General features: G+C 44.8%; 1 protein-coding gene across 1 annotated transcript in view; it reads left to right on the top strand.

Moving 5' to 3' along the window:
• The first annotated feature begins 364 nt into the window (after nt 1-364).
• Nucleotides 365-14,070, top strand: part of SLC7A1 (solute carrier family 7 (cationic amino acid transporter, y+ system), member 1) — a 21,025-nt gene continuing 7,319 nt past the window's right edge. The window contains exons 1-6 of the mRNA XM_010005641.1: nt 365-752; nt 5,787-5,945; nt 8,764-8,938; nt 10,831-10,955; nt 12,553-12,775; nt 13,603-13,742. Coding sequence (XP_010003943.1) covers nt 383-752; nt 5,787-5,945; nt 8,764-8,938; nt 10,831-10,955; nt 12,553-12,775; nt 13,603-13,742 — 1,192 coding nt within the window. The 5' untranslated portion in view covers nt 365-382. The remainder of the gene's footprint in view (nt 753-5,786; nt 5,946-8,763; nt 8,939-10,830; nt 10,956-12,552; nt 12,776-13,602; nt 13,743-14,070) is intronic.

Below are 14,070 nucleotides of genomic sequence, written 5' to 3'. Positions count from 1 at the left end.
TAGAACAGAAATACTAATGAGCATTAAGTAGTTGAATGTAGGTCTTATAGTAGTGATTTTGGTGCATGGAGCCAAATCTCTTTGTAAAAGCATGGCAGGTTCTTGTCAGTGCGAGCTCTGTTACTCTAGCTTAGGTTGCCTATGGTCTCTGGTTGGAGTGTGGCTCTGTTAAGACATTAAAATCTTCTCCATCCTTGTCACAAGTGTTGGATTTCTTCCACTGCAGGTTCATTCAAGGTGAAGAACATGCCTAGATACAGTATTAGTATTTGTTGAAATGTAACAGGACTGTGGTGGTGTAACTGTGCAGTGATGCTGTTCCAGGGGGTATCCTGATCCAGGTAATGATGGCAGCATCTTTCTTGCAGGCCCAAACACGAAGATGGAGTGTCAGAAAATTATCAATTTTGGAAACCAGCTTCTTCGACGGAAAAATGTGGACTGCACTCGAGAAGACAGCCGCCTCTCACGATGCCTCAACACTTTTGACTTAGTGGCTCTGGGTGTAGGCAGCACATTGGGTGCAGGTGTCTATGTCTTGGCTGGAGCTGTGGCACGGGAAAATGCAGGACCTGCCATCGTTATCTCCTTCTTGATTGCTGCCTTGGCTTCAGTGCTGGCTGGACTATGCTACGGAGAATTTGGTGCTCGAGTTCCTAAGACAGGATCAGCTTATCTCTACAGCTACGTGACTGTGGGCGAGCTGTGGGCCTTCATCACAGGGTGGAATTTAATCCTCTCCTATGTTATCGGTAAGTATGGTGGGTGAGCTGTGAGACCCTAGCTTTAGGCCAGGGTGGCAGCCTAGTTTCCAAGGTCAGCCTTGTGTTGGCACCTGTGTTACTGTTAAGAAATAGACTCTGCACTCATGCACCGAGGATTTCGGGTCTTGTCTGCAGGGTGCATTGGTGGCTCCTGTTGTTGAGGTGAGTGGCCTGCTGTGTGCTGAGGGCTTGTCCTGAAGCCAGATTATTGCTACTGCAACTTCTTCTGAATCTCCATGTCATCCCTTTGGCATCCCCTGGATGCTGCATTCTTGCCAGGGAGGAAAAGTGTATCTCCTTTGCCAAGAAGGAAGCTGCTGACACAAGGATGCTTTTACACCGCAGCATCTGTGCTCCCAGTCGAGCAAGGATTAATTTCTGGTCCCTTTAAAACATGCTTAAAGAATCTGGATATTAGAGTTTTGTCTCTTGAATAGCTGCAGGATTAAGTTTAGGGGGATCTGCAGGTTCATAGTCTTTGAAACATCCAAACCAAATCCTTTCTAAACCTTTGACTCCCACTAGGAGAGGCCTTGGATCAAGCTTAGAGTGTACAATTCAGCTGATACATTAAAAGTAAGCCACACTTTGCTAATTAAGGATTTGTGTCTTTTCAAGCACATTCTGGGCATGCTGCTTGTCATCATGCCTGTAATTAAGACTGCAAACAACTTGCCAGAGTGAAGAATTACTAGTTAAAATGAAACCAAATGTTATGCTAAATTATTAAAGGGAAGGTTGTTGTGGGTTTTTAAAATTAGTTTTATAGACTGTGTGTTACCTTGGAGATTAGTTCCCATGGTGCTGTGGAGCATAAGATCATATCAACAATGATATAATGACGTAGCAGCTGAGATCATACTGGCTCAGCCCTGTATGCTGCCTGCAACCTTTTCCTTTTTTTTTAATAAGTAAGAAATGAGAAGATAAAAAGTCAGAGTTAATTAAACTCATTAGGAAATCTGAGTCCTGTGGTTCTTTTATAAATCAGGTTCACTGCGAGGAGAAGATAAAAATAGGGTTTTCTTAAAAGTAAGCATGCAATTTCCTCCAGACTTCTAAAATGGGTTCGGCTTAGGCTACATGTAGAAAAATTGAACAGACTTCTTTGTCTTTCTGTTCCAGAAAGGTAATGATAAATCACTTCCTTACTTCTCATCTTGTCAGTTCTGTGGCCCTTCCCACCATGACAGTACCAAAATGACTCGCATATCTGTGGATGCTATCCCACAACCTGACCTGATACATGATGAAAAGATTTACATACTGAACATTACCTTCCTAGGATCTGGGCTGAGGCTGCTATTTCTGAGATGTTTAAGGTTTTCATTCTCTCTTAACAGCTTTTGAACCACTGCCTCAGTTTTTATTTCAGAGTTGGCTGCTCAGTATATTATCACAAGGCAGAAACTTCAGTAAAAAATAAGTAGATATTATCCATGAGTGTGTCCAAGCACAACTTTGTTGCCTTGCATTCAGTCCTGTGGCAAAAAAAAAAATGCATGTTTGCATAATTTGGGAGGAAGGCTGGCTAATTAGGCAGGAAAAGCAGTTGAGGGAGGATGTCGGCTATAACAGATCTCTTCTTTATCTTACCAAGCCTTTCTCCTTGTGCTAATTGCCCCTCTCATGAGCAAGAACAACTCCCAGCAGCTTTGAGGGTGTGGAGGAGAAAGATATGTTGGCAGGCACAAGCTGCAGTTCAGAGCCAGGAGCTGAGAAGGGCAGAAAGCCAATTTTTTTTCTCAGTCATACTGCAGAAAATGCCATGCAGTGCCACCCAAACGAGGCAGGGTGGTGGGAGCTTGTGTCTAAGGGGCTCAGCCAGCTTGGTGTTTTCACACTGAGGTTATCAGACATCTGTTTCAAAAGTATTGCGGGTGTGAAAAAATAAACCCTGGGGTCCCAGAGTGGGTTGCCAGTAGCTTTAATGATTGAAATTATGTTGCTTGGGGGAAGACTGGTGTGAGGTCTTGGAAGGTGGGTGATGAGCAAAAATGTGTGTGCAACTGGTCAATTGTGGTTTAGAGAGAAGGAAGAAGGTGCCCAGGATCTGGATCTGGTGTGATCTTTCTTCTGCAATGATGTGGGTTTGGGGAAACTTGCCAGATTGTGGGAAGCGTTTCAGGAACTGGAAGCTGGTGGGAGCTGGTAGTATGATAAGCAACAGCATCCCTGGTGAGAAGCTGCTGCTGGGGTTTCCTGGGGCACGTGGTGACCTCTTCATCTGTGCCTGCTCCTGCAGTAAGCTCTGCACCCTGAGCTCAGCTGCTCTCCTCCTGGAAGCGGTCTGCTGTGGCAGAAGCCAGCTCAGTCTGGCAAGGTTATGCTGACCCAGAACTAGTAAATCCTCCTGGATACAATCTGAATGTCTTTGCACTGTGCTCTCTAGCAACAGTAAGATATTATCCAGGTGTCTACGATGTTGGAATAATGTCAGATTCTTCCCACTCCCTCAAGGCTGTTGATTACAGAGGGTTTGGGATAAATGGCTGATAGTTACATGGAACTGGCATTCAAGCAACTGGCATCTAATATAATGCATGCTGGAGCTGGTTGTTCCTGTCCTAGAACATAAAGTGTTAGAGCGAGAACAAAAAAATAGCACTAAAGAAATAATCTCTTCTCTCCAGTCATGCCAAAGTTAAGCTGAACAACTGTAATGTGGTATCCAATTACTTTTGGACTTTTTCAAGATTAAGTTGGTGACCTTGATATCCTACCTCTTTAAAAGCATTCACACTCTGTACTTTGCTGTCTCAGTGAACAGAAGAGTCTCAAAACAGGTCTGTTTTGCAGCTAATTTTTATACTGTTGCAAAACTGGATTTGGGCAGTGTGTTCCCAGCTTTGCTGCAGGTGCTGCCCACCGGGTTGAGCTGTGGGTGAGCACATTGTTTGACACGGCTGTGGGTGCCAGAGCAGGGACCTAAACACCCGCCCACATGTGAGCATGTCAGGACAAACTGTTAGAGGTAGAAAGGGGCCCCTGACAGCATCCTCTGAGGAACTGCTCAGCAAACCAAAAACAATCCAGCCTCTTTTTTTTTTAAACTAGATAATTATGTAGAGTAGTAATTATATCATGCAATTAGGTGCTTCTATATATAGAGTACTGTATAACACATTTTTATAACCATAGCCACTTTAATGTGGGAGAGGGAGAAGCTGCCTATTATCCAAACCTACTTATTTTACACAATCCTGTTACTGTCTGGTGGTAGTTCTTCACTGTTACTATTTTAGTTCTCTGAAATGAGTCTTCTAGCTCAGAAAATGTCCCAAACTTGATCATCCTGAGACTACAGGTTCAGTCCTCACCCTGGCGAGCTCTGTGTGGTTTGGTGCTCTTGGGAACTGCATCAAACAGCATTCTTGGAGGAGGAAGTCTGATCGCTTGCTGCAGGTGGGAGTCATTCTGCTTGCTGGGATAGTCACCAGTGTCCTGCAACAGGCTGACTTACACTCAGATAACATGTAAATTATATCTGAGTCTTGATCCTGCTTGGATGCTCTAGCAGTGGAGGTCAGAGCAGACCCATGTGTTGCTGGAGTGTGGACCTTACAGAGCCAGGTGAGTGTTGTGGTCCAGGCTCTGGTGCTCCAGCATTGTGCTTCCGGAGCCCAGCTGGCTCCTGTAAGGTCTCTCTGCCTGGGCTGCAGTCAGCTGTCTGGGGCTACCAGGGATTTCTGCTGGTTTGAGAGGAGACTCTGACCTCTCTAGTAGCAGAAATTAACCAGGTTTGGGGAAGGTTCAGGTCACTGGGGGCATAATGAGAAAGTCAGTCTAGGCTGTGTCTTAGGCAAAGTTGAGATTTATTAAGAAGCCAAACCACTATAAGGTTTTTCTTCACCTTGTCAGTTGAGCATGGGTCTGAGACCCACCACCTGTGTGTGTTAACATCAAAGCAGATGTCAGGCATGAATAGACATCATAAAATCATAGAACCATTAAGGTTGGAAAAGACCTTTGGGATCACTGAGTCCAACCATCATCCCTACTCCACAAAGTTCTCCCCTAAACCAGATCCACCAACACCACATCCAAACGACCCTTAAACACATCCAGGAATGGGGACTCAACCACCTCCCTGGGCGGCCTATTCCAGTATCTGACCACTCTTTCTGTGAAAAAATGTTTCCTAATATCGAGTCTAAACCTCCCCTGTTGCAGCTTGAAGCCATTCTCTCTTGTTCTGTCACTAATTACCTGTGAGAAGAGACCAGCACCAACCTCTCTACAATGACCTTTCAGGTAGTTGTAGAGACTGATGAGGTCTCCCCTCAGCCTCCTCTTCCTCAGACTAAACATTCCCAGCTCCTTCAAGCATTCTTCATAAGATTGATTCTCTAGGCCCTTCACCAGCTTCGTTGCCCTCCTCTGTACTCGCTCCAGCACCTCTATCTTTCTTGAATTGAGGTGCCCAAGACTGGACACAACACTCCAGGTGTGGCCTCACCAGTGCTGAGTACAGGGGGACAATCACCTCTCTACTTCTGCTGGTCACACTATTTCTAATACAGGCCAGGATGCCATTGGCTTTCTTGGCCACTTGGACACACTGCTGGCTCATATTCAGCTGCTTGTCAGTTAGAACCCCCAGGTCTTTTTCTGCCAGATACTTTCCAGCCACACTTCCCCAAGCCTGGAGCATTGCCTGGGGTTGTTGTGGCCCAAGTGCAGGACCCAGCACTTGGCCTTGTTGAAGCCCAGACCATTAACATCAGCCCAATGATCTAATCTATCTCTCTGTAGAGCCTCCCTATCCTCATGCAGATCAACACTCCTGCCTAGCTTGGTGTCATCTGCAAACTTACTGATGATACACTCTGTGTCCTTGTCGAGATCATCAATAAAGATGCCACAGGCTAGATCTGCAGAGGAAGGCTGCTCCCAGCACCTGGGAACCACATGCAGAGTTGCTTTGAGGCCTTCCATGGCCAAAAGCCATGCAAGATGCCCCCTGTTTACAGTGTGTGCAAGCCATGAAGGTTAATGTGTGTCCTTTCTGTCCTCTGGCAGGAACCTCAAGTGTGGCCAGAGCTTGGAGTGCGACATTTGATGAAATCATAGGCCAGCACATTGAAGAGTTTTGTAGACAATACATGACAATGGATGCTCCCGGAGTGCTAGCAAAATACCCAGACATCTTTGCTGTGGTGATAATCGTCATCCTAACAGGTAAAACCTTGGAGGCGTTTGTGAGTCTTGGACCCGCTTCTTCTGTAATCTCCATTTACTTTTGGAAAAGGCACAAAGTCCTCATTTATTTTGGACAAAATATTAAAGACTCTTTTCTTTGCTACAAGTGATGTGTTGGCCAAAATAGCTGCTGTGGAGTTAGCACAGGGCGTAGTCTGTTTACAAGGTTTTTAATTAATACTTAATACTTTAATTAATACTTTCCAAGCCACTTTTAAAACCTTCAGTCAAATACTATATAAGGAAGAACAGAAAAGATTACTTTTTATTCTCCATCAGGTATAGGATTTTAATCCTTCCCTTCACAAATCCTGTAATACAAGAATTTTATTCTGTTGCTGTATCAACCTTAGTCCTCCTTTGATAATCTGCCATATTTTGGTGCCTTAAGTGAGAAAAAAAATAGGAGCTCAGTAACAACCCCTTATACCACTGTTTTTTTTATTTGTTTTGTTTTTTTAAAAAAAATATATAGGGACTTCAGTTTGTATTAATCAGTGCAAGACTCCAGAGAAGTAACTGTGATAAACAATAAGGTCCTCTTGTTTCCTAAAAATGTGCCAAAGTTTGATAGGAGTTTGGAAAGGTTTTGACAATTTGTAGCATTAAAATCCTTCTGAACTTTTACCTCTACTCCAACTAGATCTTGGAAAGCATTGCCAAATTTATACTAATGATGCTTCTCATGTGTTCTGTAAGACACAGAGGAGTACAGAACCTGCAATGTCACCCCAACAAGGTTATCCTGACGTTTCCCACTCTGATCAGGATGTCTGTCTCAGGGAGTGATCTGGGCTTGTGAGTACAGGCTTCATAATCAAGTGATGCTTTGGCATCTGGGATTGCATTTGAATCTAGGACTACATTGCGGACTGCAGAAGTCATAGAATCGTAGAATGGTTTGGATTGGAAGAGACCATAAAGATCATCTCATTCAAACCCCCTGCATGAGCAGAGACACCTCCCGCTAGACCAGGTTGCTCAAAGCTCCATCCAACCTGGTCTTGAACACTTGGAGAGAGGAGGCATCCACAGCTTCCCTGGGTAACCTGTTTCAGTGTCTCACCACCCTCAGAGTGAAGAATTTCTTCATAATGTCTTACCTAAATCTCCCCTCTTCAAGTTTAAAGCCATTACCCCTTGTTCTATCCCTGCATGCCCTTGTAAAAAGTCCCTCCTCAGCTTCAGGTACTGGCAGGCCCCAGAAGTCAATAGCAGCCTCTGTTTTCAGGGTTACATCTGAATGGGAGAGAAGATTTTCCTTTTTGATCATTTGTATATAATAGGAATTGCTCTAGTTTCAAAGTAGAATCTCATCTTTCACCTCAAATACTATTTTAAAAAATTAGGACTCCTCATTTTAGCACTACAAAGGTGTGAAATTATATAGATTATCAATGGCTTTGTTCCCCTATATGGAAGCAAATTCCCTGGATTTTACAAAATGAAAACCATTCTTCTGTACAAAAAGCTACCAAATGAGTAGTTTCAGTTCCAAAATGTAAGCCCTACAAGTTTATTTCTGCTTGTACCATCTTGAGCTTCAGATTTCTAGGAGGTACCTCACAAGTTTTCCTGGGCAGGTATGCAGTTTTATCAAACACTTCCCTGATGTGGCTGTCTTGGCTTCTTGCCTATTTTAAAATAAGGAAAGGTGAGTGCACAGGATGCTCCCCTCTTAGATGCCTTGGATAAGCAGGAAGGACACCTTGTTGAGCTTCTCTCTCCTCCCTCGGGCCTGTGTGAACTTTTTTACCTTCTCTCTCATCCACCTTCTTAGATTTGGGTTAAAGGTTTGGGTTCTTGAAAATCAGGCATTTGAAGAGGAAAAACAAGTTTGTTACCAGAGTCTGTCATTCTGAAAACCTGAGCTGTGCCTCGGGGAGATGCTGTTTGCCAAAGCCTGTAAATGTGCTCTTCTTCAGGTGAATGCTCTTAAGACCACAGGCTGAAATCCTGCTCCTGCAGTTTCCATTGATTTAAGTGGAAGCAGGATTCCTAAGATGTCACCTTCTTCTGTGTCATCAGCGCTAGAGGTAGCTGTCCTCCTGGATTAGGTCCCTGCTCATCATTTGCTCTGCTTCTAAGTAATTTCTGCATGTTGCGAAGACCTCTAAGACAATGTTCCTTCATGTAAAGCCACCTGGGGTGCTACCTTCAGGTCTCTGGGTGGATTCTGAGGCTGTGTCTTGGTGGCCCAACATAGTGCCATGACCAGAGCTGACCTAGAAATCACTGGAAGCAGCTTAGCTGTGTTAGCAAAGCACTTTACCAGGGGCATGTGCCAAAGAGGCATGCTAGGAAGGAAAGTGTGTGATATCCTGCAGCAGTTATAGCTCGGCAGGAGTCTTCCTTCTGGGTGAGTTAATCCTGACCTACTTGGCTTTGTGGAGAAATGTGATAACTTGAGCAGAGCACAGCGTGAGGAGAGCTAGGCTACCTATGCAAGTCATAGAAGGAAGGAGAAGGACCATGGCTGGACGGCAGGATGGTGCAAGGAAGACGCTTGGCCCCACCACCACAGGGCAGAGGACACTTCTCTGCAGGCACAGCGATGCCTTAGTCCCACCAGGCCCACCTCAGTTCTCCTCCTTCCCCTACAAGCCTCAATGTGGGCTACTCCTACACATTGCATTCAGTGAAGGTCCCTCAGGACTTGAGAGCTACTCATAAATAGGGAACTACAGACTCTGTTGCTTCATACAGGCAGCTTGCACAGTACAGGGTGGGGGAAAGAGCCTCAGTGCCTGCTGCTGGTGGAAAAACATCTGACTGCATATCTGCTATTTTTCCCCAGGGCTTTTAATTTTTGGTGTGAAGGAATCTGCCCTGGTGAACAAAGTGTTCACCTGCATCAATATTCTCGTCCTCGGCTTTGTCATGGTCTCGGGTTTCGTGAAAGGGTCTGTTAAAAACTGGCAGCTGACTGAACAGGACATTTACAACACCAGCCACAGCATTTACGGAGACAAGTAGGTTGGATCTTTTCTTCTCAGCTCTGAAATAGATGCATTCTCAATAGCAACTTTATAAGGGGGGTTGCGGAGTTATTCAGAAGGTTGGAGAATGGCCTGGCTCCCTCCTATGCCCAGTGCCTTGGAGGCAGAGCTGGTTTTGCTGGGTCCTGGCTGAAAGCAGGCTTGTGCTGATGGGCCAAAACCGATAGGCTGTGTCAGCATGTGCCCTGCTGCAGAACTGACCATTTCCAGCCTCATGACCAATATGTCATCCAAATTTGACAAAAAAGAACTTTTTAGACAACTTCCTACTCAGGGCTACACCAGGCTCGCTCTGGTGCCTGTATGAAGTCATGACCACGTACAGCTGCATAGTTTCTTTGGACACTTGGGCAATATTCTTGAGGCACCGATGTACCTTTTGGAGACTTTGTCCCAAACACCACAGTAAAATGAGGGCAGGTTGCAGATTATTTTAATGCATTGCAGGAAGCAGATCACAAATCCATTTTAATGACATTTTTCTATTTGGCTAATATCCTGTCTTCCTATACAAGATCAAAATTAAGGAGCTTACAAGGGTTGCCAGTGATACAAGGCTGTTAATTTTTGCTTGAGACTGCAACACAGAAGGGGCTTTACATAAATCCACAGACATCAACTCAGTCCTGACTTGCTATCTAAACCCTTTATGCAGGCCTGCACGGAAGCACAGTTTGGAAAAAATGGAGAGATTTATAAATGTTGCCTGGGCCAAGTTTGGCTTGTGTACAGGCTGGTTATTGAGCCTCTGCAAAATTCAGCCTGCTGCAAACAAATTGTTTCTATAGGAAAGGTACCTCCTTTTTCCTCACTGCTATTCCCATGTAAGGAGCAATTAGTGCAATAGCTTCACAGTGTAAATGTAGCTCTTTGACTTGTAGCACTTACTATTTTTGTTAAGTCCCTCTGGGGTTTACTTTTCCTTCTCATTATTTCCAGAGTAATCCACACTTGGGTTGTGCTATTTCTGCAAGTAACAAGCCAGTTTTCATCTGAGTCTCAACAGAGCTTCTATGAGAGAGTTCAGGTGCTTACACCTGATAAGACCTGCAGATTTGGGATTTACTTTAATTTAGTTGTCTTAATTCATCTTTATAGAGGCTTTCCCCTGAAAAAGTAACCTAAGCCACTTGAACTGAAGGGTATGTTATACATGACTCAGCACAGGCACATGGATGTGGGGTCGTGAACAAAGTGCATTTGAATCAATATGTGTCTGTCTATTGACATTACTGAACTGTGGATGAGGCTCAGCAAAGCATGGAGGTGCTTCTCTTCTCCCTCAGGGGTGCAAGTACAGCTGAGGTATGAGCTTGGCACAGGGAATTTTGAAGTTCAGAATGGAGGATTGGGCAGATTTTAGACAGTCAAGGTACCTTGTATTGCTCTTTGATGTCTATGCTCCTACACTTTGTCTGAGTCCATCTTAGGTGAAAAGTGGATGGTTTACGTTTTTCTCAGTCTTCATCTTAGAGAATTACATGTTGTGCTTTTTCAAAAGCTTATTTTTAAATGAATATGCATATGTACATACATGCAGTAATACTAGGAGACGAATTTTAATATCCATGCTATTTTCTCCCTTTCCTAACCAAGCCATTTTTATCTGCCACTAAAAACAGGTGTTTGGAACAAACCATGAACCACTTTTATTCCATGCCTTCCCCAGGAGTGACATTCCATGCCACTCCAAAGCTCAGCAGTGGTTAGAACTTAGCATTTTGCCTGGCATTTGTATGCTAGTGTGTGAAAGGGAGAGCATATTCTTTCAAACTCCAGCTTTGGAGTTGGTTATGAGCTGTATGAATAGTTTTGTTACTCCCACCTAGGCAGGGTGATTTATAACACAGTGCTGTGCCTTTTAGTCAAACACAGGGAGAAAAGCTCTACGGTGTTGGAGGGTTTATGCCCTATGGATGGAAAGGAGTCCTCTCGGGAGCAGCCACGTGTTTTTATGCTTTTGTGGGATTTGACTGTATTGCTACTACAGGTAAGAGGGGAAATGTCTTCATTCCGCTTATGAACCTGTTTGTATGTAGACTGACCTTCAGTGATGTTGCACAGCCCAGGTAGTGAGTAATCCAGGGCATTGCATTCATTATCCCTCTGAACCTCAGCCCAAAATACACTTTTGGCTCAGCTGCTCCTAATAGTCCAAGTGCTGAGTATGTCCAAGTTCCTGGGTGCCTGAGTGTTGACTTCTAGCTGCTGTGGCAGGCAGCTAGACTGTATAACCCACAAACCGAGCTTTTTCCCTTCTTTGCCTGCAGCACCCAATCTCATGAAGGGTCACTGATGACACTAACAAAGTCAGACTCTGTAGGAAACACATCCAGCTTTACCAGTTTGGCAAACAGGGAAGACCCAGGTTCAGATGCCTTGTATGACTGGTGAAGTTTGAACTTCTAACTCCAGATGATGCTTTAATCAACAGGTTGTTCTGGAGTAGGGTTCCTGGAGTAGGGTTCTTCAGCTGAGGAAGCTTCACTGGCTTGGAGTATTTACAGAGCCAGAGAAAGAGGGAACCTCTGAGGAGTCATCTGCAACCTAAAGCTATGCCTCAAAATCAGGGAGTTTTTATCTCCAAAAGTTCATATATCTTCTGAGTGAGAAACCGTCAGCATTGTCATGTATCTCCTGCCTAAGAAGTATCTCAGTCTGGGGAGCAAAAAGGATTATCTTTAACTTCCCGTTTGACAAGACCTGAGTTGCTTCAAAGGTGGAGCAGAGGGAGGAGGAGATCATCACAACACAGATAAAGCAGTACAGCCTCTTCTTCCAAGGAGTTTGAGAAGTGCTGGCTTCATTACTCCAGCCAGCCCTTGGGTCTCTCCTAGAAAATGAAACACATTCATCTACCTTTGACTTTTAGATGTGCAGGTCTCTGCTTAATCAGTTCATCCTCCTGCAATGCCAAACCTCAGGAGCTCTTGCTTTCAGAGAAAAGCAGCTTTGTAGGACAGGGAAGCTGTTTCTTTATTAGTCCCTGAAGTTTGAGGTTTGGGTTTTTTTCACACATTCATCCCAACTTAGTTTGGCAAAAATTTTCCATAAAAACTAGAGGCAGTCCTTTTTTAAGAGGGATTTTCAAAGATCCACATGATTTCTAGGCACTGTGGAAATTCTGGCTTTCTCTGGAGCTGGGCACTTATGGTGCTGTGTTCACCATGTAGCATTTCTGGTGGAGATGCTAAATGAAATAGTTGGCCCTACAACTGCACAATAATGTACTGTCCCATCATTTATGATCATTGAACTCTCTTTGGGGCTGCATGATCAGTGGGATAGCATGAGTAAATGGAGACAGAAATAGTCCATTTTGGGGAAAGGACTGATTTTAATCCAGGTTGTTTCAGTGCCCAAGTTTACAAGGCCTCCACAAATGTGTGTCAGAAGGAGGGACAGGAGCAGCACAAGTGGGAAGAAGCAGGCTGTGTATCAAGTGGATGGAGCAGGCCATCAGCAGCATCATGGTCAAACAGCACCTCACTGCCCATGGAGCTTTGGAAAGCCCCAGCCAGCATGCCCTAGGTTGGAATAAAGTTCCTACTCGTCATTTAGCTGATATTTCAATTTCTTTATTCTAGGTGAGGAGGTAAAAAACCCACAGAAGGCCATTCCTATTGGCATTGTGGCATCTCTGCTCATCTGCTTCGTGGCTTATTTTGGTGTGTCAGCTGCCCTGACGCTCATGATGCCTTACTACCAGCTGGATACCAACAGCCCGTTACCCAATGCCTTTAAATACGTGGGCTGGGATGGAGCCAATTATGCAGTCGCTGTCGGTTCCTTGTGTGCTCTTTCTACAAGGTGAAACACTGCTCTTCTTAATGCATCTCTCAAGGCAAATGTGTATCTCCATCCAGCTCCTTTAAAAAATGGTGCATGTCAGGGCTTTGCTTTCACTGTGTTTCCCTGGGTCAAGGAAACACAGCCCAGGGATGAAATTCAGAGCTACTGACTTCAGAAGGACCAGGATTTCACCCTGTGGTAGATTTCAGAGATGCACATGACCAATACCACTTCAGAAACTCCCATCTTAACAGCAGACCCAGGAGATGCATCTCTGGAATATAAATCTGGATTGAGTGACTAAGTCACAGAGGCAACTTGGCAGGGCAAGTAGGGCTTGCTGTCAGGACATCCTGACCTGCTGGGTGGAGAGCAGACTTGTGCAGGGTGCATCTTCTGGAATGTATGGGGGCTTACCATACCCAGGGCTGTCTGTCTGGAGGTTGCTTTCAGGACAGCCATCTGGATGGGAGGCAGGGCAGACTGGAGGCAGAATATGTCATCTTCTGCTGCTCTCTGGATGCCAAGTGTTCAAGATCAACTTATACATATTCAGTTAGGTGAGCAAGTCATAGAGGCTTATAGAAGTTAGAAGCTCATTTTCTACCTGAAAGTCGGACTGTTTTCATGCCCCATGACCAGGTTTAAGTATCCAGAATCTCAGAGCTGCACCTCAGTCAGCAGCTATCAGTAACATGGGTGTATGGAGGGAGGCCTTGAAGGAGCTGAAGTGAACAAAAGCCACCTGTTCCATCTTTGTACTTGCATAAACTTGCATTCATTTGTGTGCCTTTGCTCATCAGGAGGTGATGTAAGTAGATTATTTCCCCCTTCTGTGTCCTTAGTCTCCTTGGCTCCATGTTTCCGATGCCTCGAATAATTTATGCTATGGCAGAAGATGGACTTCTCTTTAAATTTTTGGCTAACATCAATGAGAAGAGAAAAACTCCAATAATTGCAACATTGACATCAGGGGCCGTTGCAGGTAAGATCCAAAGACTTGAACGAATGTGTGGAAAGGAGATCTAAGCTCATTGTAGGGGCAGATAAGTCCACCTGACTCAAGCTGACTTAATAATCATGTGTTGCACAGCAGGACATCCTGGAGGATGTTCTGGGGTATGCCCTGGAGGGGCTGGGTGAGCGTGAAGACTTTATGTGCCTGTCCCTCTTTCTCATGCCAATAATTACTTTCATCTGCTCCTTGGGTGCTCTCCTGGCCTTAAAAATAATTAACCCCCTGCAAGGCAGCAGCCAGCAGTGCCCCAGCATCCTTGTGGCTGGTTGGCCGGGTTGGCTGAAGGAACACCCGC

This window comes from Chaetura pelagica, unplaced genomic scaffold, assembly GCF_000747805.2.
Source record: "Chaetura pelagica isolate M959 unplaced genomic scaffold, ChaPel_1.0 scaffold269, whole genome shotgun sequence".
NCBI lineage: Eukaryota > Metazoa > Chordata > Aves > Apodiformes > Apodidae > Chaetura > Chaetura pelagica.
The sequence above is the reverse complement of the archived record's forward strand: the minus strand, read 5'-3'. Positions and strand labels throughout refer to the sequence as shown.